At 36.1% G+C, this 27,574-nt stretch overlaps 2 protein-coding genes across 9 annotated transcripts in view; one reads left to right on the top strand and one right to left on the bottom strand.

The window, feature by feature from the left end:
* The window catches only part of TRIP13 (thyroid hormone receptor interactor 13), a 15,637-nt gene extending 14,327 nt beyond the window's left edge, over positions 1-1,310 (bottom strand). Inside the window, exons 1-2 of one of the 2 annotated variants that reach the window (XM_068670643.1) lie at positions 1,171-1,310; positions 653-755 (exon numbers count right to left, since the gene is read on the bottom strand). In XM_068670643.1, coding sequence (XP_068526744.1) covers positions 653-744 — 92 coding nt within the window. In that variant the 5' untranslated portion in view covers positions 745-755; positions 1,171-1,310. Of the gene's footprint in view, positions 1-652; positions 756-1,018 lie in introns of both variants that reach the window. The other variant, XM_068670642.1, reaches the window with a different exon arrangement.
* BRD9 (bromodomain containing 9) lies at positions 1,296-27,574 on the top strand. Of its 7 annotated transcripts, none has more exons than XM_068670631.1 (17): positions 1,296-1,432; positions 2,361-2,581; positions 4,308-4,440; positions 6,201-6,261; positions 7,195-7,339; positions 8,486-8,596; positions 9,419-9,531; positions 12,562-12,694; positions 14,839-14,914; positions 16,686-16,781; positions 17,617-17,749; positions 18,498-18,609; positions 20,252-20,290; positions 20,908-20,979; positions 22,660-22,762; positions 24,283-24,450; positions 26,074-27,574. In XM_068670631.1, the coding sequence occupies exons 1-17, from the start codon at positions 1,360-1,362 to the stop codon at positions 26,172-26,174; spliced, it is 1,890 nt and encodes a 629-aa protein (XP_068526732.1). In that variant the 5' UTR covers positions 1,296-1,359; the 3' UTR covers positions 26,175-27,574. The 7 variants fall into 7 exon arrangements, with proteins under 7 accessions (XP_068526732.1, XP_068526730.1, XP_068526729.1 ...); XM_068670629.1 differs by having other exon boundaries at positions 9,416-9,531; XM_068670628.1 differs by having other exon boundaries at positions 9,356-9,531.

The raw sequence follows: 27,574 nt of genomic DNA, 5'->3' as shown, positions 1-27,574 counted from the left end.
TTATTTTAAAACATTGTGCTACCAAGAGTGCAGACTAAATATTAAGGGAAGAGATTCTTTCCTTCTCTTCGTCTGTCTGTGAGACCGCATCTAGATACAGTGTCTAGTTTTGGGGTCTACTCGTAAAAGAGATAAATATTCTGGAGCAAGTCCAAATGATGGCCACCAACACAACTGTAAGACTTGATCACAGGATACACAAAGAAAAGCTGAGAGAAACGGGTTTGTTCAACCTCCAGCTATCTCAGCTGTGGGGAAACTCATGATTGCGTAAAGGGAACACAAAGCAAGCCTCTTGTAGGTGCACAGCACAATGACAAAAGGCAACAGACACAAGCTGCAGCAAGCAAAGTTCTAATCAGACAAGAAAATATTCTTCCCAGCATGAGGGAGGTGGGTCAAACACTGGACCAGATGTCAAGAGAGACTGTGTAATCTCAAAACATGATTAACCAAGTCCCTGTATAATCTGATCTAATTGGCCCTGCCTTCAGCAGTAAGCTGGAAAGACAATTTCAGAGATCCTTTCCAACATAGTTCATTCCATTTCAATGTTTCCTTTACTGTTTTTATGTGCACAGCCTTTTTCCACTACTATGATTCAAACTAAAAATTCACTATAGGTTGCCAGAGACTAAAGGGCAAGAGAGACCTGATTGAATTTTGATGAACTTCCACATGTATTTGAATGTTATCGCACGTGTTTGGAAGCTCTTGTTTCAGATCCCCAGCAGTTTCGTCCATCCTTCCCACTCCTAAGGAAAAGCAACAAGCACAAAAAGCAGACTTTTAGTGACCATTATACGACCAGCGGCACCAGCAGCCCTTCCTCGCACGGGAACACCGTGACTCAACCACGCATCCCCCAGCCCACCGCGGTGACCAGCACCCACAGTCACCAGCACCTCCCTCCGTCTTTCGGCAGATGCCGGTACCGGCCAGGGGACATAAGACACGTCGCGGGCGCAGGCTCCTGCTCCTCCCTTGGCTAGCGTTACAAGCGGGGAAAGGAAATCACCTCACGTCAGGCGGGACCCCGAAAACGGTGCGCTGCAGGCAGGGAATACGAGGTCGCAAGAGGACTAAACAGCTTCTCCAGCCCCTCCGTGAGCAGGCCGCTGTGAGGGCTGCGCTTCTGCCACACAAAGAGCAACAGAGCAGCGTACTCACAGAAGAAGAAAACCCGACACGCCAGGCCACCACTACCGCCTTTTTCCAAAACGGCGGGCTAGCGAGAGGAGCTCCGCCTCCTTCCCCTTGACCGGGATCTTCCTTCGCAGAAAGGGGAGGGGGAGAACCCTTCCGCCTCGAGTGCTTCCGGGCAGAAAGGAACCTGCGGTTGGTGGGGTCGGCTCTGCGATGGGCAAGAAGCACAAGAAGCACAAGGCGGAGAAGGCGGAATGGCGCTCGGCCTCTGCCACCACGTACAGCGGTAACAATTCGGGGGGGCGAGGGGGAGCGGTCGAGAGAGGGGGGCGCCCCCTTGTGCTCGAGGACGTGTCTCTGTCCCCGTGGCTGTCGGCAGGGTTCGGCATCCCTTCGTGGGCTGGGTCGCAGCGGAGAAGCCTTCGTTTGCGTGGGTGAGCGCTCCGGGGGCGAGCCGCCGGGCGTGGAGAAACGGCAGTGCTGGGTGGAGCGCTTCCCTGAGAGCAGGGACTCCCCTCAGCGGGAGAGACAGGGCTGAAGCAGATGGCGGCTCGGGAGACGAGCTGAGGACACAGAGCAGGCGCTGGGACACTGGCGTGAAGTGTCACGGTGTGTTTGAGCCCCGGTGTCTTCGTGGTTTGCACGGCTTTTGTTGAGGGATTTTCGTTACTATATCAGTGTTCGAGTGATACGAGTTCTCACCTTGCTCTGACAAGCGTTTGTCATGCTGCGCAACTCAAGGAACATTTTTAGATGTATTTGGGAATCTCGTGCAGCAATTGAAGTTTTACTCTGTGGGAGGACGTGTTGAAAGATTAGTCATTTAGCAGATACAAGAAATGCTTCTAGAAAACAGTTCAAATGTTGTCAGGAAAAAAAATCAGTGAAATAATTACTGTTGGTTGCGGCTTCAAAACAGTTTGTGTTTTGCAAGCACTAACACTTGTACTTATAGTAGGATGCCAGAACTACACTTGTATATATGATATTTTTATGGAGAGCCAAGGAGCTAGTTCCTTGTATTTTCTGAGTTTTTGGAAGTCAAGATATTAAATGTATGAACAGCAGCTGCTTAATGCTAGCCTTTGCAATTGCATTTATCTCTGAACGTATTGCATGCTTTTTCAAACCAGAGCAGAGTCTTGTAAACAGCACTTCCAGAAGAAGCATCCCTAATAAGATTTTTCTTTTTCTTTTCTTTTTCTTTTTTTTAGATTACGTGGACAAGCCTTTGGAAAAACCTTTAAAACTGGTACTTAAAGTTGGAGGCAGTGAAGTGACTGAACTTTCTGGGTCAGGGCATGATTCTAGTTACTATGATGACAGATCAGATCATGAGCGAGAACGACATAAAGAGAAGAAGAAAAAAAAGAAAAAAAAGTCTGAGAAAGAAAAGGAAAAGCATCTTGATGATGAAGAAAGAAGAAAGAGAAAGGTAGGCTGTTACTTCTAGAATTCATATATACCTGGATTCAGACATGCTTGCTTATCAGATGTAAAATCTGGTTCAGTGTACAGAAACACTTCTTTTTCTTTTTTTTTTTTTTTAGTTGGTATTGTAGGAAGGTCATTGTTTGGAAACTTCTTCAACCAAAATTAAATCAAAAAATGTTCACACTTCACAACTATAGAAAACCCCTGTATGGGACTTTGTGTATGTCTTCCATTTGGAAGAGTAGTATCTATGTGATGACTTGTTGAATAATGTAAAAGCTTGTTTCTTTTAACTGCTTTTTCTCCTATCCATTTGTTTTCTCTCTAGGTATAAATATTTCTGTTCTTAAATCTGATGTTTCATATTTCACCCAGGTCAGAAACATGCTTTGCTACCCTTTGAAGAGGGTATTTTTGTTCTTTCAAATAAATCCAGAATGAACTTCTGTCCCTAAGACGTTACAAGATATTGGACATTGAAACTTATGTTTACTCAAAACAGCTTTTTAAAATGTGCTCTGTTGAGTACTGTGATACAATAGTCTTACCATCTCTTCTTCAGAATAACTTCTGCATTTGTGGCTTTGGGGGCTTTGTTAGTAGAAATTGTGATCGCCTTAGTGATGTCTAAGGACACGATTCATGTTGAGGAGTGAGGTTGAAATTGGCAAGAAGGCACTGACACTACAGTTTTGTTTTAATAATACTGATTTTGTTTACTAATCGTACTTTGACCTCTTTGCTTTCCGAGTTCTATGCTGTCATCTTATTCTCATCTGACAGTTTTTCTGTACTCCTTTGTGTGTGTTTATGGCGAAAGTGTTTTTCAAATTGATTTGTTGGGCTCGGTTTACTTGAAGGTGATGTATTTTTTAGGATTGTTCAGAAGCTCTTGAACACAGCACAGAGAGAGGAGAATGTAATTTGTAGAAATGTTTTCAAATGTTTCAGTTACGTGTAGGTCTGGGAGTTGAAATGTACCAAAAGAACCATGTTTAATGCAAGGGCATTGTGCTTTTTCTTGGGTGTGTGTTTTTGGTGTGTGTGTATGTGGTTTTTTTGTTTGTTTGTTTGTTTTGTTGTTTGTTTTTTTTTTTCTCCAGAACTTCATTACTGGTGCATACAAAAGAAACTAATGGTAGATCAGTAATAACACTGTAGTCTAAACAAGGTTAATCAAAGTATGCTTTTCTATGCAAACATGAGTAGTTACTGTAAGAATTACTCGAGCATGTCTTTGCTTTGAAGCTCAGGAAGAGATCAGCAATTGCCACCCCTGCCAGAGCATTTCATTTGGATCTTTTGTACTGTTACTGAATTATTGCCTATTTTATTGATTCCTGTTTAATGCATCAAGCAACAAAACACACACAGATGTGCAGACTGTTCTTTACTGGATCAGCAATTGGCGTTGTTTACTCTCTGATGTGGGTATTAACAAGCAGTTTTGCATGGAAATAGCTTCAGAGTTTAACATTCTATTTTGGATCTAATGAGAGAACAGTAGTGCCTTAAATACAAAGAGGAAAAAGGTAAACACTATTGCATAATCAGAGAAATAAAAATTGACAAGAGTCAGTGGAAGTGACGCTATTGTTCAAACAGTATTATTACATGCTACGGGTCAGATATACCTTGAATATTCCAAATGAAAAAATACTGTCTTTATCTTCTTTTGTGTATATAGCACATTCCAAGTATGTTCTATTTTCTTCTTTCTGTACTAGGAAGAGAAAAAGAGAAAAAGGGAGAAAGAACAGTGTGACACGGAAGGAGAAACTGATGACTTTGATCCTGGAAAAAAAGTGGAGGTTGAACCTCCTCCAGATCGTCCTGTAAGAGCATGCAGAAATCAGCCAGGTGAGCAGTGTGAAAACTTAAATCATCTTGAGTGCTTTTAAAAACGCCAACAACAGAGTAATCAAGCCTTTGCCAAGGTACCAGCATGTAAAATTTCCATGAGAATTTTCTGAACTCTAGAGACTTAACAGAAACTTCTGAATGTTGAAAACACTGCCTGAAAAATCAATATTCCTCTTGATGCTGCTGCATTTTAGTAGGTATGCTTTCATAGATTGAACATGCTGAATACATCTGTTTCAGGCTCCTGTTACTTACGTGGAATAAAGTGTCATTGTGTTCCACAATTCCTCCCCCTTAGCATTTCCTTGGGGTTTGCAGAGCAATGGTCATAATGTCTAAAATTAAGCTTTGCTCAGTTCAAGAGAAAAATCTTGTAGACTGTTTAGCTGTTGTTATAGTCTTTTTTTTATAGTCTATGTGGAGTTTTAAGCATCAAAGTATATTAATATAGTATGTAAGTGTATAAGTATTTAAGTTTTGAGTATTACTTTTTTCATCAAAAGTATGGCAGATAAGTTGTGATAGGATGTCTCTAAAGACCATAGTCCCTACAACTCCATACCAGTTTTAAGTCTCATCACTGGCCAACATTTATATCAGTTGCATATGGTAATTACTGCATGTTTAATCCCTTCGGGTTTTCAACACTTTTCAGTGGAAGCTTTTTCTTAGAAAGAATGTTCAGGTATATCATGATCTTAGTACATATCTGCCTTGAATTGGAACTTAGTAGTAAATGTTATGTCTAGGAATGTATTATTTTGAAAACACTGCCCATTAATAGGTCAAGCCATTTGTTGAGGAATTTTTAATTATGGCTATTACAATTATGACTACTTATAATGACCTCTAATATTAAATTAGGAATTTGTCCATCAAATGTAAAGGTGCCCTGATAGGGGTTACTGACACTTTCTGATCAAAGCTTTATGTCTCTGGATAGTCTCGAGTCTTGAAAAGCTGTCAGGCTAGAAGCTGCCACCTACATTAACTAGGGTTCTCTTTTCATCTGCTCGGAAAAAGACAGGTGTGAAAGCATATAAATTGTCTTAGCTGTTTTGGTTAAGAAGGGAAATGTTTCTCCATTTTAATGATGAAGTCATGATGAAGAGTTGGAGCTGTAATTCTAGATTTCAGGATGCTTCTTTAATTTTTCAAACTTCACACGAGAACCAGTCTCTCTTAAGCATATACACGAACCAGGTAGCTAACATCTGTAGCATTTATCATTTAATCTGTACATTAGGTAATATCTTAATCTATACCTATCTTTCCCGAAAGTCTGCATCTGTGTGTCACTCTTCTTTTTGACTGAAATATTAGACTGAATCTCAGATGTGCTAATTGCATTGGTGTTATGGCAAAGGAGCTATTAAAATTTTACTGGTAAAGCATCAGAATGTGGATTTCCCAAGTGCGCTACTTGAGCAGCAAAGTTTTTTTTCTTTTCTGTAAAAATAGGTAACACCTTATGTTCACTTAATAAAATTTCTTAAAACTAATAAATAGACTTAGCATTGCATCTAATTTAATATCTACTAGTTTTTAATTTATTATGTTTAAAATTGATTAAGTAATAAAGATGAATAAATCATTACTGTATGCTTATAAATAGATTATCTGATGTGATGTATCTTGTTTATCTCTAAACCAGAACAAGTTGCACTTGTAATTACAATTTTGTCTGGCTTTTTTTATTATTATTATTGTTTTCTTTATTTCATTGCACTTATCAATGTTTCCATCTCAAACTGCAGCTGAAAATGAGAGCACACCAATCCAGCAATTACTAGAACACTTCCTTCGCCAGCTTCAAAGGTACTAAGTATATTGTATCTCTAGTTATATTGACAGTGCATAGCACATATGTGTTACTTTAAAACTTATCCTGGTTTTCTGTTTGCAAATAATGCCTAAATGACTGTAGTAGCTGTAATATGTTTGGTAACTTGCAACTGCATCAGACTTGTTAATTTTTAAAGATTAGTTGCTGAATATTGTTACCAACAATGCCTCGGGTTAAACATGGTATGTTTTGGGTGTAGGGTATGTTGCAACTGAAGATTTAGTAAATATTGAGGACAGAATTTAGGGAATTAAAAAAAACAGTTCTGAGTTGTAATAGCTTAAAGATTGAACTGTTCTTAAGAAGTTGTGTTTTATTCTACGTCCTCTGACAAATGCCAGAGCAAATATGTTTTTGATATATTGCTTGCTTGATAATCTTCTGATTTAGAGAAGTTTTTTATTTTAGTGTTTGTATGTTTTTTTTTTTTATGTTAACCCTATAGCTCATATTCTGAAAAGAAAATTAAAAAAAAAATCTTTGATTTTGCTTTTTTTTAATTAAATAGCAAGAAGCTGAGTTTAGAACTAATGTAAAACTGTAAGCACTGCAATTATTTGTAGAGGATCTTATGAACAAGAAGATTGAAAGAGGTGAAGCCTCTTCACACAGTGAATCCAAAAGACCCATTTGGAGTGTAGATAGAGATAGAGAAAGCATACAAGAAATAATTACGTAATTCAAGAACTAGATGAATCTCTTTCAGAAAGTCTGTGCATGCATAATCAAAATTTTCTCCTGCATCAGGGACCTTTTCGGGTATTTTTCTGTTTGGGAGAGTGTTTTCAGTCATTTTTAAAAAGACTGCCCATTTTATGCCATTAACATAGTATAGAAACAATGACCGTTTTGTTTGCTTATATAAATCCAAAAGTTTTTTGTTTTGTTTTGTTTTTCCCTTTTAGGAAAGATCCTCATGGGTTTTTTGCTTTTCCAGTCACGGATGCCATTGCTCCTGGATATTCCATGATAATAAAGCACCCCATGGATTTTGGTACTATGAAGGAAAAAATTGCAGCAAACGAATACAAATCGGTCACTGAATTCAAGGTGAATTGGTAGAGATTTAGTTATTTCAGAACACTTCAGGGAGAAATTGAAGATTAACTTTAGAGGCCTTTCTTAAATTATTTTATCATGCATATGTTCAGAACTCAGTATATTTTTTGTATTAGACTGGGTTTGTTTTATTTATCACTGTGGAAGTTCTCTATTTCCTAGTTTCCTATTCTACTACAGTCTACTGCAAATTACGGTGGAAACCAAGTACGTATTCTGAAGTTACATAGAATTCATGCTTCTAGATATAAACATGAGTAAGAATATTAGAAAGGATTAAGTTGCTTTAAGGAATCTGTAGCTGATCCTTCTCTCTCTCCTCTTTTTCCTTTTCAATTGGGTTAGATTGAATAAATGGCAATTTAAACATCTGCAGGAAAACTGGAGATACTGAAGCATTTTGTGTTAGATACAATAGCAGCTGTGTATTTGCATATAGTTTTCCATATAACTTCATTTGGAATGGTGTTTTGGCAGAACTTGTGTGGCAAAGTTATTGGCAACTTGTGTTAGCTATGTTGGGTATCGGCATTGCTGTAATACTTTATTGAATGCATTGTTGTTTTACAGACAGTACAGTTTGATTATTTATTTTTTTTCATGATGTCAGCTCTTGGAAGGAAAGTTTTATTTAAGCAGTTCATGAAATTCCATCAGCTGCCTTCAATGTTGTTACATCAATACCACTCTAGAAAATAATAGCCTTGGCTGTGAACATGGGCTTGTTTTTCTTTTTTTTTTTTTCTTCTTCCTTAGAAAAATCCAGCAAAGTGAGTAAAACGTGGCTTAGATTTCCTATGAGTGATTTGACAAATAGTAGTTCTTTTACATTTTGTCCGTTTGATATGTCTTTATTAGGAGGAAACATTACATTTGATGTATAGGCAAAACTTGTTTATACACAAAGAAAAACAATTCCAGACAAATCTGAGCATTCTGAGTAAGGGAAAAGAGAAAAAGAGAAAAACATTCACAATTCAGTCTTCCCTTTTGGCTTTCCATGAGTCTTCTGCTTTTGGTGCTAGAATGTTATTGTGGTTAAAGTTTTTGACAGAGCTGCCTTGATGAAATAGTAACTTCCAGTCATTTAACAAAGGAGTTTGAAATTTTAACAGCTTTTCTTTTTGCATTCTACAGGCAGATTTTAAACTTATGTGTGATAATGCAATGACGTACAACAGACCAGATACTGTTTACTACAAGCTAGCCAAGAAGATACTGCACACAGGCTTTAAGATGATGAGCAAAGTAAGAGACCTATTAAAAACAAAGCAGAAATATTTTGTTTTGGGGTTGTTGGTTTTTCAGTCATTCTAAAAAAAAGAACATAATTAATAAGTGTTGTTATTTCATCCATCTGCCATTAATTGTAGCAGTACCTATTTATGCTGCTGTATTTAGAGGCTTTACAGCATTTGTATTATAAATACACCTTTATTTATCAGCCTCATCTGCACCACTGAAGTCTGTAGGAGCTTATTCCACAAGCGTCAGTGGAAGTGCCTCAAGTCCAACTATAAAACATTGCTTATGGGTTCAACTTTGAAAATAAGATATTATTTAAGTTTTATTTCTGCCTTTCTTTTTTAAAGGTGGTGGGTGTATGGGAGGTTTCAGGTATTTCACAGATCTGCATGTGCAAACCCACGCATTTTTTTATTCAAATGCAGTTTTTAGTCTGTAAAATTGAATTATTTTTCTGAGCTCCTTTTTGTGTGTGCGTGTGTGTGAACATGTTTGTGTTGCAGGTCTGTTATGGTAAGAATTGTGTAAAATGGGCAGCTGCCTTTGCACATGCATGGGTTTTTGTTTGTTTCCCTCTTGATAGTTGGGCTGCAGAAATTCTGATGCCATGCTACCATGACCAAATCATGTTGCATCACCATTGGAAACGAGGCATTAAGAACAAAATAAGGCCATGGCCATTCCCATCCCATCCCATTATCATAGCATCTTGGCTATGAGGGAAAGGTTAAGTCCCTGCTGCTCTGTCCTTTCTGATTCTAGGAACGGCTGTTAGCTTTGAAGCGCAGCATGTCGTTCATGCAGGACATGGATTTTTCTCAGCAGGCAGCTCTTTTGGGTGATGAAGACGCATCAGTTGAGGAACCTGTCCCTGAAGTTGTTCCTGTACAAGTAGAGACTACCAAGAAATCTAAAAAGCAAAATAAAGAAGTTATTAGGTAAAGGTTTTAACGGGCATGCTTACTGGTCTGTTGCAGTTTTTGTAGTATCAGATAGCAGCAAAGAATTGAGAACAGACTCCTTGTGTCCTTTTTCCTTGTGGTCCGTGGGATAAATGAGCAATTTAATTTATTTATTATTTCTTAGAGGTAGTTTAATAATCCCGTATATTCCAACTTGAAACAAGCAACTCAAAGAATTATTGCATATTCTTTTGAACACTAGCTTACAGTTAATGTGTATATATTCATATTTTATCCTTCTTTACATCTGCAGTAAATAAGTAGGGTTTTTAACATAGACACAAATCTTTCATGTTTTGTCTTAACTTTGATTTTTTTAATTTGATCTTGTGGTATATGTCAAACTTGATGGAAAATCACTGTGTTCATTTTAAAAAGAAAAAAGTGTTGGTGTGTATCAAAATCTAAACAGTAGCTTTGTGAGAGGGAAAGTGGACCAGATCAGTAAATGATTTGTATTTAAAAATGATTTTATTTTAGTTTTTTTCTGGCAGGATACAAGTGTACAGAAGACTATTTCTACAGCAGATGATAACCTCTTCCCAGTGAAATCTTACTAAGCTTCTTTGTAAAATACATTGGTAGTGTAAATAGCTGTCTTCTAGCAACAGGTATCTCCTTGTCACAAAATCATGTCTTTACTGCTAAAACCTAATTTTGGACAAATTTAATAGGTTTTTATTTTCTATTTTATGAGGAGATTGTACCAGAAACCCTGATTTAGAAGGAAATTATCTTATCGTTCATCAGATGAATGTCATCTTACGTAGATGTCCTAGGGTAGATTGCAGAGCTTTTAGAGATTGATTTTTATACAATTTGTCAATTAAATTCCAGTTGATGGAATCTACAAACTGTAACAGAGCACTGCTAATTATGTAACAAATAATTTGATTATGGAGATATGTCCTGCAGTTGTCTCTCTCAGACATCCATAGGAAAAAAAGTAGTTTCTTATTTCAACTTGATGCTCTCACATTTTTGTTAAAAAGAAGTTCTAGAGTTCTAAACAGTCACATGTTTAGTGTGACAAGAACATTTTTGTAATCCTATTTAATATCTGAGGGAATAAAAGTATTTTGTGGCAATAGGAGACGGCAATATGTATCTCTCAAAATATTTTTAAACTGAGTAATTCTGGGGCTATTCTGAGGTCAGCATACAGAAACACACCTGCTGCTGTATAACAGGCAATGATCAAAGCGTATTGTGTTTAATAGATTACATACAGGAATTAATCGAATGTACCTTTCTGTAAAATGGGACCTCCTACAGATGTGTTGTTTTTTTTTTTTTTATACCATTATTTGGTTTGTATGATACCCAGAACAATAGGTTTCCTTTTCTGATTAGTTCTTCAGTAAACTACCTTATAGAAGTACATTTGTATTTTGCCACTTTTTGTGTGCTTGTCTTCAAATAAAGAGAACTAACAGAAAAGGAAATTGAGACTGCCAAGCAACACTGTACTGCTTTGTCTTTAAAATCAACCTTAATGTGCAATCACATAGTCAAGAATATGTGAAATACATGACTGAATTGTATACTGCTTTCCAGTTTCTTTGGGATCAGATTTGCTATAAATTTACTTTCCTGTTCTTTTCAGTGTTTATGTAATTTTAGTACTCAGAACTATTTCTCTGCTAATTAATTTGACCTTTAAACCAATTGTATTTTGGCATCAGTGTGATAAATATTCTTTTTGATGTACAATAAGAACTTTGGGTAGTGAATCAGACATAGGAGGAGATATTTTTGCCTTCACAATTCACAGCTCAAAGAGCTGAAATCAATGTTTTCAAAATGTGTTAGTTTAGACTTCTGTGCTGTAGTTTAGAACGTGACTTGATTATCTTAATATCTAAACTTTTTTTGAAAATTTTGTCCAGTGTACCTGCCTAACATTCACTTAAAATTCTTGTCCATTATGTATTCTGTAGAGTGATAGAAAGTATCTGTTTTCGAGGAGTTTCCTGCTGTATGCACCATTTCCTTAAGTTTCAATGGAACAAAAAGTTTTAACACATTTTTCTTATGACCCTATGATCTTTTCACTGTCTTTAATAGCAAAGCTTTCTGTGTATTAGATCTGAATCTCTATACAGAAAGAAAAATCTTAGCTAAGCAAATAGAAGAAGGTAACCCGGCACAAGGAAATGGATCTTGTGTAGAGGTGCTCTACATTCACTTACCTAGTACCTAAGGTGTTTGGCCCTTAGTGTGTAATCTCTACGTAATACCCTAAAAGATTTTGATGTGCAGAGGTTTACTTATATATTTAATGAAGACTGCCACATCCTACTGGTACTTCTGCATTCCCTCGTGCAATATTGCCTTTCTCTATTTTTATGTAATAGTGAAGATACTATGTCCTTTTCCATTTAAGGTGTGCTTATTTGTTACGTTTTATTGTCTAGTGCTGTAATGAAGAGTGATCTACTAAAAGATAAACAGGAATGGTGTGACTGAGTATGAACACAGATTGTCAATATTAACAAACGTAGGAGTTAAAAGGAATCTCTGTTTGACTGGGAGCAATGTCCTATTCTTTCTGGGAACTACTTTACATAATCCACATAATTGCAATCTGTTGGTTTTTTTTGTTTGTTTGTTTGTATGTTTTCCCCACAGAATTGCAGATTGTCCATTCCCTCATCATGTAATTTCTTTTCTGCATCTTTCTGTTTGGCATTTGTGGTAATAACATATTTGTCTATGTGGGAGACCAGGGATGCATATAACATTTACCTTGTAGTAATGTAAAAAAAATTAATCCCAATTTATGTCTTGAAGTTCTTCCTTTATTTTCATCAAGGTAGAGAAACAGTTAATAAGCTAGCTTCTGCTGAAAAACTTTGGTTTCATAGTGTAATTATAATTCTACAGAAATGCTAAAGTAGACTCTCACTGGGAAAGGAGTGGGACTAATCTGTTTAGCAAACTCAGAATTTTAACCTTTTGTTTTATCTTTTAATTTCTACAACTACTACTCTTTTCTCTCTTTAGTTGCATATTTGAACCTGAGGGAAATGCGTGCAGCCTGACAGACAGCACTGCTGAAGAACATGTCCTGGCACTAGTGGAACATGCAGCAGATGAGGCTCGGGATAGGATCAATCGATATCTTCCCAACAGCAAGGTCTATTTCATGACCAACTTCACTATTCCGTGATATGCCTAATTGCATTGTTGCATCTTGGAAAATAGGCTTTAGTGCTGCGGTGAGACTGTAGCATCTAGGAAGGGTAACGTATGCCATGTGTGATTTGTCTATCACTTAATTCCCACTGAAGCCCATTTTAGGGCGTCCTAAACGGATCTCAAGTTGTATCATGCTTCGAACGTCTTTAAAAATTTACCTGCAGAAAGCAGTGAACATTGGTCAGTCTTTGATCTGGTTTCCTTAATTGCAACCTGTAGTATTGAAAGTGATTAAAATAACATGGCACTCTCTTAATGCTGCAACATCAGAAGGAACAGACTTTAGCATAGGTTAAAGGTTTATTAAGATTCCTCCCTGATCCTAACAGAGTTAAGAAGTATTTAAGTATGAACTTGCTGTTTTCAGTGAGAAGTCTGAAACCTCTTTTAGTCTTGTACTTACCGGTAGTGGCTGTCAACTATCACACATTCTTGTGTGATTACAAAATACAGACATCCTTCAGTGACCAGGAGGAAATAGCAGTGGGTTATCTGGGTGGGAATTTTGGACAGTGCTTACCACAAGCTTGACCATCTTGGACATGATGCTGTTACCATTCAAAGTATTTGATTTTTTTATGCTATTCCAGGAACTAATAGGAAAAGCTCAGTGATTGTTAGTACGTTTTCTTTAGCATGATCTGTGTATTTTTCTTATTTTTTCTATATTTTTCTTAGCTGTGTGGTTTTGTTTGTTACTTCCTGATAGGGTTTGGAGTGAATGCTGAAGGCATTCCCTACGTGTCTGTGTTGAGATGTATATGTTACCTTGTCTCCATTGCATCATGTGGAGTCTTATTAACACCATTATACTTCGGCCAGATTTCTCATTGTCACATACAGTAGTGACCACTGTGATCAAAAAAAAAAAAAAAAAGGATTCAGGATGCTGCTAAATCCTGCATTTTCAACCTGATCTTTTAACTACTGTTGTAAAAGAAACATTTGCATTGAAGCATTAGTGATAGTAATGTGTTTTCCAACTTAAATGTATTTCTTGAACCACGGCTCTTGACTGTAGTCACTGTAGGCTCAGCTGGATTAGGAAGTGAAGCCTCACAGAACAGTGGGAGAAAGTTTAGCTTCTTTGGTGTATTTCTGAAGCTAGGAAGAAGACTCACTAGGACTGAAGGCTATTTGGAAACCTCTAAAGTGGGAGTGGTTCTTCTTTGTTAAAAATAAATAATTTAAAAAAAAACAAAAAACAACCCACAGCAATGTCAATCTTCTGCTACTTGCTACCATTACCAAAAATACCTTTCATGAAGCAGTCACCTTTGAAGAGAGCAAGCCAGTGCTGTTCAAGGAAGGTATGCAGCTCTTCATATCTGGGCTGTTGATCAGCTAGACAACACACTGCAGACCCCAGTAGGCAACACTGACACATATTTGAAGTTCACCTGTTAACTTTTGCCGTCACTTGAAGGTATTACTCTTGTTCATACCTCCAGCATTGTTGCTTCTTTTTTCTTAAATTCCATCATTAGCTTTGGCATTGTGTATGGACAGAGTTTTCAGCTTTTCAGCTTTCCTCTAGGAAGCAAAAAAATTAAAATAAACAAAAAAAAAACAGCAGAGGTATATTGTTAAACTTAATTGGAAGTATTTAAGTAGAATATACATTTCTTTTTGTCTACACTGAGAAGTTACAATATTTTTTGCATGGTTCACGCTTAGTTTGTTGCCTCATTTGTGGCAACAAACAGACCTGTGATCTCACTGACTTGTGATGTTTACAGGTCAGTGTGTTTTATCATCTTTCAGATAGATCTCTTTCTGTCTTCTTACCGTCACGTGTGTGCCCTGATAGGCCTGTCACAGCGCTTCTTCCTTTTTAGGAATTGGATAGTGTGCTCGCGATAGTACTTCTTTAATTAGAGAAAGTTGTGGGTGAGATGCATAAAGAAGTATTTCAGTCTAGATTAGAAAATAAGAAGTAAAGTAGACTGCAGATAAAACACTTTTGCAGGATCCGAATACAGCTAAAAATGCTTCTTAAAATTTTCTGTGTAAGCAGGCATCTCCTTTGAGTTTGGGCTGTTTTGAATGATCACATCTATGTCTTTGTGGTTGTATTTACAGATTGGTTATCTAAAAAAAAGAGGAGATGGAACTTTATTATTTAGTGTAGTAAATTCATCTGATCCAGAAGCAGAAGGTAAATGCTGTAATCTTCTAAGCAAACCTTTCTAATATTGAATGTTATAGTAGATTTTGTAGTCTTAAATGTATGTACAGATCCTGTGCAGTACAGATTAATTGTTTTTTTGTTTGTTTCTTTTGTTGTTGGGTTTTGTTTTTAGTAAATTTGTACTCCCATAACAGTTTTCCCCAGCAGCTTACTTTGGAGGTACTAAATTAGAGATGTTTCTCTTTACCTGTCAGGTTTTCGGATGCTCTGTTTTAATGATGCTAACAGTTGGTACAACTTTACAGAGAACTTGGATGACAGGCTTTTGCTCCAAGTAGCTAGAGTATTAACATAGACAAAATGTGAATGAAAGCACTATACTGGTACACGAATGTGCTATGCACAGATTCAAAACAGGAAAAAGATGATTCAGTATATGCATTTCTGTTCTAAAATATTGGTTTAATTTCTGTTTTAAGTTAATTAAGTTTTGCTATTTTTTTTTTCTGTAGTTCCTTAATCTTTTCTATGCTTTTTGTTTGTGTTACTACCACAAATTATTTATATTATCTTACTCTTTCCACTCTTTTTAGTTTTGAGCTCAAAATACAGAAGTCTTCAAAGTTTGTAATGAATGACATAGCATTGTCCTAATGCTGCCACGTCATGTTGATTTCAGTACTCCTTACTCTGTACATTTTGAGATTGGAATTGATTTACATCTTACCTGTATCAGGAATGCATGAACCCTTTTGGGTAGTCACATTTCAGTTGATTTTTTGATAAGGAGATGCAAACCTGTATTTCCTTTACTGTCTGCATTCTTTTTCATTTGGGATTAAATTGTTTTGGAATGAAATTGAGCATTTGGGCTGCCATCATGCACAAATTTCTGAACAAATGAAATAAAATGAATGGGATTAATACCTCTGAAATCATGCTACTGAAAATTTAGGTAGTGATGGTAATTTTTGGAGAGCAAGTGTTCATTGTGTACTATAAAGTACTGTACTGCTTCCTGATGTTTTTATGTTCCATAGTCTTTCTTGATTGTAGAGTTAATAGTAGTTACACTGAATTTACAGCTAATACTATAATCTGAATTTTTATTGTAGTTTATTTTTTTCTATCCTGCTACGGTTCTAGTGATAAATTTGCTTTCTGTTATTCAGTAACTGAGTATAATTACTGCTCAATTTCATAACATAGTCAGTGAGATTTTAAAGTAACTGGAAGGGTCCTAAATACAAATTAGTTGGTTTTGTTTTATTTATTTATTTATCATGAAAACATATTTCAAATTATTTTAGCCATTTTAATTAAGTAGTTCTCAGAACCTTAGAAAAAAGAATATTGCTGTAGCCATAGTGGTAGTAACGTTAGCAAGGTTTTTTATATTATTTTGGTTTCTATAGGCAAACTACTGATTCATAGTTGCTCTTATTTTATATGTTGTTTTTTATTGCTTTCATAAAATCTGGATGTAGGATGCTTATGAATCAGCTGGCAAAAGAACTTCAGATGATGCTATATGCTTTACAAGTAAAATAACAAGATCTTTGGCTTACTTAGTTAAGTAGGAGATAAAAACATATTTCGCACGTATCTGAAATTTAAATGGAGAACCTAAATTATTCTATGTATGTTTAATAAAAACATAAATCTTAAATGATAATTTTGCTTTTACAGTAACTACAACTTTTTAAAATAGCAACAGTGAAATGTTCACCATAAGTAAGTTTTAAACACGAGATTTAAAAAAAAAAAAAAATTATCTTCTTTTTAATCAAATTGTTAGAGGAAGAGACTCACCCAGTGGATCTGAGTTCACTGTCAAGCAAATTATTACCTGGCTTCACTACACTGGGCTTTAAAGATGAACGAAGAAACAAAGGTAAATGCCAAAGAATGTTTTCACTTTGTGATGGTTTAGTTGAGCAATTTCTAGATAAAAGATAATCTCAGATTATACCTGTCTTTGAGGGAAAAGTTCACTCAGATATTTGTATAATATATAATTATTCCATTTGCAGCGGAATGCAGTTTTAATTATAATGACTTTTTTGCATATTTAAACATAACTTACTTAAGAGATTATTGATTAATGAAAGTACGATAGAAGCTTTTTTATTAAGGTACACCATTTTCTGTGGAGGAAAACATTTTCTTCCTGAGCAACAGCATTTAGAGCTGAGAAAGAAAATTTTGGCCATTTGCTTTGTTGTATCATATGGCAAGAATTTCACAAACAAGAGCGCTGATCAACTCAAATGTGCATTTTTTTTCCAGCACTGACGTTTCTAATAGTTCCTAACTCACTGTTTTTTAGCACTCTAGTGTCACATAAACCATGCAAGCATTATTTTTTAAATTTCCTGGGTAAATCTTGATTGAAAAAAATTGCTGAAGAAAAACTTCAGTATTTTTTCAGTGACTTTGCTCTTTTGAAGTGCAGGAATATAAAATTTGGTAAAATTGGGGTTGCTGGTATTAGGGGAAAGAGAGGGACTCAGTTAACTTTTTTATTTTTTAGTGGTAATATGTGCATTTGTTCATTTGGTTAAAATTATTTGTAGAGTTTCCTTTGGATATTGCAGTTGATTTCTGTTGGAAGAAAAAAGCACTGCAATACACTTTTCTGTATGTTTCAGGAAAAAGATGATCTCCTTTTCAAGTAATCTCTTATACTTGCATTAATCATTTGTCACCTCTTATTTCTATCTGTCTAGTTACCTTTCTTACCAGTGCTAGTACAGCCCTTTCCATGCAAAACAACTCTGTTTTTCATGATTTGAAATCAGATGAAATGGAACTCCTATACACAGCATATGGTGATGAAACTGGGATACAGTGTGCCTTAAGGTAAACACTTCCTTACTAAGAGGTCTAACATTTCAGAGCAATTTTATGACTAAAAGCATTTTGGACTAAATGTGATCGGTGAGCCTCCAAATCCTCTTCCTCTTCTAGCTGTTATCTTTTTTTTTATTTTTTTTTTGGGGGGGGGGTGTTCTAGTATTTTTTACTTATTTTGTAATTTGCACATTTATTTTAAGACTGTTCCAGATCTTGTTGTTATGGGTCTTTGACCACAGGATGTTATTGGTTGCTAGTTGTTTGGCCGTTTGCTTTATACCCAGGAGTAACTGGTTTTGGATATGTAAGTAGTAGATTTCAATGAATTTTAAAAACAAATTACATATTTCTTGTCTCTCCAGGAAGTTTCAAAACAGAGCTCCCTGAAAAGGAAAATGCCACTTTTCATTAAATTGTCAGCCTTGGAGGGAGAGAATTAATCTGAAGTTTGTTTTGTTTTCTTAGATTTTTTGCTGCTGTTGCTGTTTCTTTTTTAAAGGAAGGACATAAATATCTAAACTTGTTTTTCACAATTACCAGCAAATTTTCTCTTGAAATATTATTGGTATTGAGTGGGTTTAAAAAAACAAAACAAAACAACTTGAATGCCTGAATTGCTTTTCTAAAGAAGCATGATTGAGTAAAAGAAGAAGGAAAATGTATGTGTAATGCACCATAGGTTGAGGAAAAACTTACAAGTTACCTTTTATGAAAGTAAACATTTTCTGTAATGATGTATCTCCATTCCTACTAGCTTACAAGAATTTGTGAAGGACGCTGGAAATTACAGCAAGAAAATAGTAGATGATCTTCTGGACCAGATCACTAATGGAGATCATTCCAAAACCGTTTATCAGCTAAAGCAGGTGTGTCCTTGATGCACAGAAATGTCACGGGTTCATGAAAACAAGGATGGGCCTGTATCTGTTTTTTAATATTCTTTTGAGTGGCATTGTTTCCCAGTGTCAATTTAAGCAGTGCAGGCTCAGATGTTCATAGAACCACGTGGTGAACCAAATTACTAACTGAATTAATCAGTAGAGAAGTAATCTTCCTCTACCTTTTCCTCAGCTAGATCAATTCTCCAGTGTGGTTCACCAGGTGACTGCAGAAGGGAGCGAGCAGGGCAGCATAGTGTTGGGGGGGAGACCAACAAACTGAGGCTGTGTGCAGTCTGTCACACAATGTCATGACTTAAGTTTCTGCTTCTGAGTTGTAATGCTAAGGATTTTTTTTTTCATTTACATGCAAAATGTATTCTTTGTGGAAGGGTTAATAATTTGAAGTATTAGAGAATGTATTAATACCACTGTACTGATACCTATTACCTAACAGTGCTAACTTTCAAATTCGCATAGTATGTCTAAAAGAAAAACTTTTAGCTTTTTTCCAAAAGCACTTTACTGTAAAGATCCATACTAAAACTGAAGAGGAAAGTTTCTCAGATACGTGTATAATATCAGTGGAAATACTTGCATTTGGGGATGTTAGTAGGAATGCTAGTCTAAGACAAAATAAACTACAAGAAATTGCAGAATCTTGTTTCATCTTATCTTCACTCATAAAACCACTCTTATTTTGAAATAAATGCCTGCTGGTTAAAATGACGACACTTTGATTCTAGAAGTAAAGAATGGAGAAGGGGAGGAGAGGTGGAAGATATTCAAACTTCCTGACATGGTGAAAATAAAGTTATGGTAAACCTTTGTAACCTTAGAATATAGGATAGGGTGGTTAATTTGGGGGTACAAGGAAAACATAGATAATATAATGAAAAATATGGAACACCCATCCGCATTTTCTGGGTATTTTTTTTTTTCAGTACAGACTGGAAAAAAAAGTTTGTATATGAAATCTCCCTAGCAGGAAAAAAAATGTAAAGTATTAGTTCAAAAAAAGTCTTCTAAAATAATATTTTAAATATTCTTCTACATGTGGAAACGTGTGTATACAAAGTATGCAACTTTGCTGTAAAATAAAACACACACCTTACCATTTTTGCTACCTTGTTGTATGAATATTGAAAGAATAAATTTTCTGTTAAGAAATTTCAAACAACTGGTCAGTGGCTCTTCACACTAAGAAATACTGTCCAGTTGTGTTGTGAATATGAGGAGGTTTTGTGCAATTAAATGTGTTTCAATAGCAACATGCCATGGTATTTTATGCTTGAGTATTTTGTGCTGCTACATATAATGATTATCTCTGAAAGCGCAGTATCAAGTGATCTGGAATCAGAAGTTACTGAAGTAATGACTAAAATGCTGCACTTGAATATGAAGTTAACAGATAGAAGAAATAGCATAAGGGGACTCCAGGATTGGTTAAAATGCATAATACTAAAATATGTCAAAACAATAAAAGTTATGCTGTAATTTCATTACAGATACTTGAAATACTTGATTCTCACACAAAATAAAGCTAGAAATTTGAATATGCTTGAAGTTGTACAAAAGAGAAGCTTTTGTCTTATGTTGAATAAAAGTTATTCTTGCTATTTCTCTCCAGAGACGAAACATCCCAATAAAACCACTGGATGAAGTTAAAGTAAGTTATACTGATGCCTTTTTTTAATTGAAAAAAATGTCTTGGTCTTTGACGTAGAGAACATGATATTGTCTGGGCTGTGAACATTCAAATTTATTTAATATTCATCTATTCTGTGTAATATAACACTCCATTTATTTCACTCAGTGGGTGCCAAGGCACTGGAACACGTTGCCCATAGAAGTTGTGGATGCCCCTTCCTTGGAGGTATTCAAGAACTGGTTGGATGAGGCCCTGGGCAACCTGATCTAGTGGGTAGCATTCCTGCCTATGGCAGGGGGCTTGGAACTAGGTGATCTTTAGGGTCCCTTCCAATCCAAGCCCTTCTATGACCCTTTTTTGTATTGTGAGGAAAAAATGGTCTGTTAGAATCCTGGCTAGTTCTGAATTGTTCACGTGAATGTGTGTGGTCATCCATTAGAGAAGGGCTAGTCTTTATTTATTAATTTCTTTTAGTGGATCTATCCAAACATCACAAAGCAAGACAGTGTTCTGTGTTGTTTTAGGATCTGATTGTGGTAAACCAGTCAATTACACAAGCTAGGAATATTCTTAGGAAACATAAGTATAACCTGTAAAATGCTAAGATCTAAAGTGATTTGTTTTTTTTTTTTTAGGTTCTGCCAGTTCTCATAAAAGAAGAACACAAGTTGCGTAATACCTGCCCAGATTCTTCCAAACAGATCATGGTAAAATGGTTTGTAGAAAATGGGGAGTACAGAGTACATTCATTGTGCTTCAGTGGAAGAACGTGCATGCTCTGAGGTAGAGGTTTAAAATTTCAGTATCTAGAATAAGCTCAGTACTTAAAAAGGATTATCTGACACTGTTTACTTTAGTTAGTGTGTTAGTCCAATTTTTCTCTATTCTCTTGTTAATTAAACAAACACAGTACACATAGCTAAATCCCAATGTCAGAAAGATCACTTAGGAATCCGAAAGATAGTTGATCTGCTGATGATGAATGTTTGAGGTTCAACCTGCCATTAAACTGGAAAAAAAGCAGTATTTATCAATTTTGCCCAATCCATTGAAAATGTAAGTTGGAAAGTAAGGGAAAATAAAGCATATCCTAGGCTATAACACCTACTAATCAATAAATATTTCTTTAAGTGGTGCTAATGTACTTTCAGTGGTACTAATAGCTCTCTATAAGTACATTAAAGGAGGCTGTAGTGAGGTGGGGTTGGTCTATTCTCCACATGCCTGGTGACAGGACGAGGGGGAATGGGCTAAAGTTGTGCCAGGGGTTTTTGAGGTTGGATATTAGGAAGAACTTCTTTACCGAAAGGGTTGTTAGACATTGGAACGGGCTGCCCAGGGAAGTGGTGGAGTCACCATCCCTGGAGGTCTTTAAAAGACGTTTAGATGTAGAGCTTAGGGATATGGTTTAGTGGAGGACTTGTTAGTGTTAGGTCAGAGGTTGGACTCGATGATCTTGAGGTCTCTTCCAACCTAGACAATTCTGTGATTCTGTAATTTTATCTTGCAAATTATTTGTAACAACATAAGATATGCATCATATTCCGTGGCAATTCATATTTAAATGATATGGATTACATTATAAGGACTAGTGAAACTTAAGTTTTATGGAAGGGTTTTTATTTATCTAGAAGGTGACTGGCTAGGTTAATTCATAAAACTACTATGTTATCTTTTCTAGAAATACAAAAAGGAAATACCAGGTCGTATATATACCTGCATGTCCTATTCCTCCTGCTGGACCAGGCAACCTCGAAGAATTCTGATGAAATGTATTTTGAAGCTTAATGAGTTTCTTACTTCGATCTCTTGCTTTTTGCCATGTAATAGCAAATAGAAGTCTTGCAGTTGAAACAAAATGCAGGCTCTGTTTCATTATCCAAAAGCATGGAGTGTCCAGCGCCAGCTGATACTGTCTAGAATAGAGAGGCATACCTTACAGATTGTATTAGTTAATAAAATTTTCAGTACATCCAGTGTTGCATTGAGGGAAAAGGGGTTCTGGGAGTTGTTTGTGAGGGAGTGGTTCCCCCGGTGTTCTTTTGTGGGACAGGGATGAATTTGGCAAGAAATTCAGTTTGAGATGATCTGATAATACTAGTTTCAACGGTCCTTGATGTTGAGATGAAAGATATTTGAGCTGCCTTGGAGGTTGCTTTCTGGACCTTTTGTGAGGTGTGATTCATTGGACAGGGCCTGTCCTGGTGGTACGTTTGGCTTGTGATGTGAAAGTTTGCCAAGATGGTTATAGAAGTTCCAGTTTCAAGTGTCGATGGTGCACGCTTCTGAGAGCATGGATTAATCTTAAACTCTTAGTTGTTATGAAACTTATCATTACTGTTAGCCTTTTTCATGTTTTTTTTTGTTTGTTTTGTTTTTTAAATTAGGTTGGAGAATCTGCTGGAGATGGTAACACTTCTGACTTGGACTTTCTCTCTATGAAACCGTATTCAGATGTATCTCTTGATATTTCCATGTTAAGTTCATTAGGTAAGTAATTAAATATAAGCCATCTATTATGGTTTAGTTGTGCCGTTTAGGCAAAATAACAGCTGGATTTGCTAAGAAGAAAAAGTGCTCTAAAAGTAGTAATAAATCTACAGTACCTAGGGCTGGTACAACATAAATGAAACCTTAGTCTGTTTTTCCTTTGAGACATTCATGTGCTAGCAAAGGTGACTTTTCTTGTACCACCGAAGGAAACAAAGTATTTGTACCTCCACATTTTGATAGCTTACCTGTGGTTTATGTGTGCATAGTAACCAAGTATTAGGAATTAATGTGGAGTTTTGGCTCAGAAAGGTTATTGCTTCAGATGCTGTCTTTTGAAATAACTTCAGAAACAGGTAAGTAAATATACAAGGCTCAAAAATATCACCACTTGGAATGTCCACAAACAAACAAACAAACAAAAAAAACCCTCCAGGTATTGGAAAGACTTTAGCTTCAAATAAGGTGACTATATAAAGTATTAGGATATGATGTCAAATCCGCATATGGCATAGGCATCCTACTTTAAATGCTACTACAAATAATGTTCCCATTTCTGCAGGCTACTGAGGTGGCCAAATGTCTTCAAGAATTTAATCAAAGATAACTTTTGCAGTATGTGAAAGATGTTAAACTACCTATTACAAATCATAAGAAAGGGGATTGAAAGATAAAGGCTACAGATCTGCAGTAGTCTTTGAAAAGCAATAGTAAGCTTGGATTATGTTGTCACACACTAATACTACTGCACTTCAGAAACACAAATAAATACCTGTTTTATAGGTAATGTTTAGGGGTGTCCATTTTGCTATGAATCTCCTGCTGCATTGAAACCTGCTGCTTTAGTCTTTCTTTAAATAATTAAACTTCTTGAGTAAGTAGTTCCTGGAGAGAGATTGATGTATTCTATTTCACATAATTCTTGCAATGTTAGGCAAGGTCTGTGTTGAAGACAGTCCAAAGAGAAGAGAGACTTTATTTTTTAAGTCTTCAGATGAATAGCATGTTTTCTTCATCATAGTTTTCTTTGGCGTCCTGTAAAATGAGTGCAACTGGAGAAGATACCATCCTTAAAACTTTCTGCGATAGGGATTTCTTCACCTCCTTGAATCATTTTCTATTTTAACTGTATTTTAGGTTAAATATTTAAGTTAATCGTACTGGCTTCCCTTCCTTTGGAGCATACTAGATCTATTATTTCCTGTCTGGAGTTTAACAGATCACAAAGACAAATTTAACTCTTAAAGCTATTTAAATACTAGGAATCACTTCAATTTCCCATGGTTCTTTCCTTCATCCTCCAATATCTCCAAAAGCATTTCAACATGTATGTCTTGAAACTGAAAATTGCAGCTGATGCCTTTTAGAAGTACAGAGGAAAATGCAATATTCAGGTATTTGTGTAATGGAGAACACTTGCATTAGCTTACTTTAGAATTTATTTAGAATGACTTAGTAATTCATGAGTCAGTCCACGTATGCTAATTACAGGTTTTTGGTTGGTAACTGATGGCCCTTAGGGAAAGTGAAGAAGGAACTTGACCATGATGATAACCCTTTACACCTGGATGAAACAACTAAGCTGCTGCAGGACCTTCATGAGGCTCAAGCTGACAGAGTGGGATCTCGGCCTTCATCCAATTTGAGTTCTCTCTCCAATACCTCTGAAAGAGACCAGCATCATCTTGGTAAAGTTAACTGTGTCATAGAAGTTACAGTATTTCTATTATAATTTAAACTAGTTAAAACTTGCCTTTGAATTTACATAGGTCTTTATCATGAAACTACTCTGATAAAATAAAGCGTGCAGACTGCAGGGTAACTTTTCTTTTTTTTTTTTTTTAAATACGCATGGCAAAGGCAACTGAGAAGACATAGTTCTGGTCTGTAGAATTAAGCACAATAGTTGTAGTTACTTATTTTAGACTTATACTAAGCATGATGGAAATAGTTATGAAGTGTGGTGGCTTAACCTTGGCTGGTTGCCACCTACCTACCAAACTTGTCTCTTTCTCCTTCCTGAGCAGGATGAGGAGAAAACTATGATGAAAGAAACACATTGGTCAAGATACGGACAGGGAGATCACTCAGTAATTACAGTAACAGGCAAAACAGTTGACTCAGTTGAGGAAGGGTAATATTAATTTATTTCCAATTAATAAAAGAGTAGGATAGTGAGAAATAAAACGAAACCTCCCTTTCCGTCTTCTTCAGGGTCAGCTTCACCACCAGTTTTTCCTCATCCCTGCAGAACGGCGTAGGGGGATGGGGAATGGGGGCTGTGGTCAGTCCATGTCTCTGATGCTCCTTTCTCCTCAACTCTCTTTCCTGTCTTCAGTGCAGAGTCCCTCCCATGAGATACAGTCTTCCAGAAACTGCTCCGACATGGGTCCCTCTCATGGACTGCGGTTCTTCAAGAACTGCTCCAGTGTGGGTCTTTTCCAGGAATCCCCCATGGGCTGCAGTTCCATGCTGGAGCAGGTTTTCTGGCAGGGCTGCAGCTCCTGACAGGAAGGTGCTCTTCTGTGGGACCTTCACAGACTGCAGCTTTCTTCAGGGCATATTCACGTGCTGTGTTGTTGGGTCCTCCATGGCCTGCAGAGGGTCTGGTTCACCATTATCATCTCCTTAGGCTACAGAGGAATCTCTGCTCCAATGCCTGGAGCACCTCCTCCCTCTGCTTCTTCACAGATCTTGATTTCTGAATATTTTTTTTTTTCCACATTTTTCTCACTCCTTTCTTCTACAGCTTTTGCACCGCTTTTTTTGCACAGCTACCAAAACCTAGCCACATAAACATAGTATATGAAATAAATTGATGCTGACTGGCAGATGACAATATGCCCTTGCATTTTATGCTCTTAGGAAATACTAATGAATATGTTATATAGTTATATAAATTTATATTGTATAATAAACATAACTGTGGCATATCTATATGCAACAAGTCACAGGTAGGATTTTGCAATAGCCTTCTGTTGTCAACTGAATAATGTAACGATAAGACTAGGGTAACATACAACAATTTGGTGTCACTTCTAAGAAAGTATGCAACGTAATTTAGTATATCCAAATAACATCTTGTGTAATTCTTCAACTCAAAGTAGTAATAATAATTGTTTTTTCAAAAAGAGTCTAAATTACTAAAGAATCTTGTGGTTTCTTTTTAAAATCTCCCTTTTTAAGTGTCATCTAAATGTCTGTGTTGCTTTAAAAGACTGAAGGCAACATACTAAATAACCATGCTATTTGTTTATGTCATTTTTCTGTACTTCTAAAGGTTTAGATTTTTTTTTCCCCATTTGCTTCAGGAAGTCCTTCTCATCTGAGTGTTGGAGAACAACAAGACATGGTTCACGATCCTTATGAATTTCTTCAGTCTCCAGAAACCTCAAATGCTACTACTAACTGATCAGTTTTATGTTTTATATATATATATAAATATATGTATGTATGTATGAATATTGTTTTTTAATTGTATTATGTTATCATAAAGTTTTTGTACATGGCAGAAACCTCAATTTTGTCCTCTTTCATGTGAGGATTCCTGTATGAAGTTGCCATATATGCTGAATCTTGGTTGAAAAACAGTAAGTAATGTGTTATGGAATTTGTGTTTTATAGAAACTAAACAGCGATCATCATGACAACAATCATGAAATGTTTCCCTTTGAATCATGTACCAGTTTCTGTTCAGGTCTTAAATATTTCTCTTTGAGGATGTTTAAGTTTATTTCAGCAGTGAAAAAGCTGAATGAATTGTGATAATTATTAACATTTCCCATTTTCTAACCATAATAATCTGTGGAAGTGGTTTCTGTTTCCCCATATTTGTAAATTCTTGTTTCATGCTTCATTACCCTAGAGAATACTTGATATGAGAGTAACAATACTTGCAGTTGCGTGAAAATGCCCACTACATTAATTCTGGAATTACCCTGGATCTAAAAAAGGTGGATGTTTTTGTGATCCCTTGTGTCTTAAAACTGAAGAAAATATAATACTCATCTTATAATTCAATATTTGCTTGGATGAAAAAAAATACCTGATGAGAAGTGCTTTTTCACTAGTTCTAAAGTAAAACCTTTAGAATTCAGTACTGATGCATTGGAGGGGTTGTACCACTGGTATCTGCAAGCTGGACAAATGCTACAGATTTAAAATGGTTTGTAAATATTAATACAAAAACACATTTTGTTTGTAAATATACGTGGTGAGAATTTGATTCCTCATCTTTCATAAGTCTGAAATACTAGAAGCTTCTGGTCTGAATTTTTGTGCTGTTTTAAAAAGTGTATTTCAAGATGCAAAATACAGTTGTAATCAAAATCAACTGTGAGAGCCACTGAGGAAATTTGTCAGGTAGCTGAAATCAAAGCCTTGATAAAGTTTTTATTTAGGAAGGTTTGTTCACTCAAACCAGGATGTCTGTGGTTGGGACTGTTTCCTTTCCCTCTTGATCTCCCTCTGAGATGCCTCCTCCACCCCTTCTGCCATCCTGCTCCTTAGGGATACGTGTTTTCTGTTTGAACATAACACTTAATATTATGTTCAATTTATTACAACTTAAAGGACTTTTGTTACAATTCCTTGTGTAAGGAATTATGGCATTTTCCCCTTTATGGATTAGTAGCATGCTCTTTCTGTTGCCATGAGTCATTTGTGGACTACCATCTGAATTGAATCAAAGACATAATCAATTCTTTTTTGCCCCTCCCCCAGTCAGTTTGGCACAATATTCAAGGGAACAATGTTCTACTTAAAGATTAGAAATAAAAAGTGAGAGTCAGAAAACAGAACTCTCGAAATCAA

Source organism: Anas acuta, chromosome 2 (genome assembly GCF_963932015.1).
Source record: "Anas acuta chromosome 2, bAnaAcu1.1, whole genome shotgun sequence".
Lineage (NCBI taxonomy): Eukaryota > Metazoa > Chordata > Aves > Anseriformes > Anatidae > Anas > Anas acuta.
This window is presented reverse-complemented; position numbering and strand designations above follow the sequence as displayed.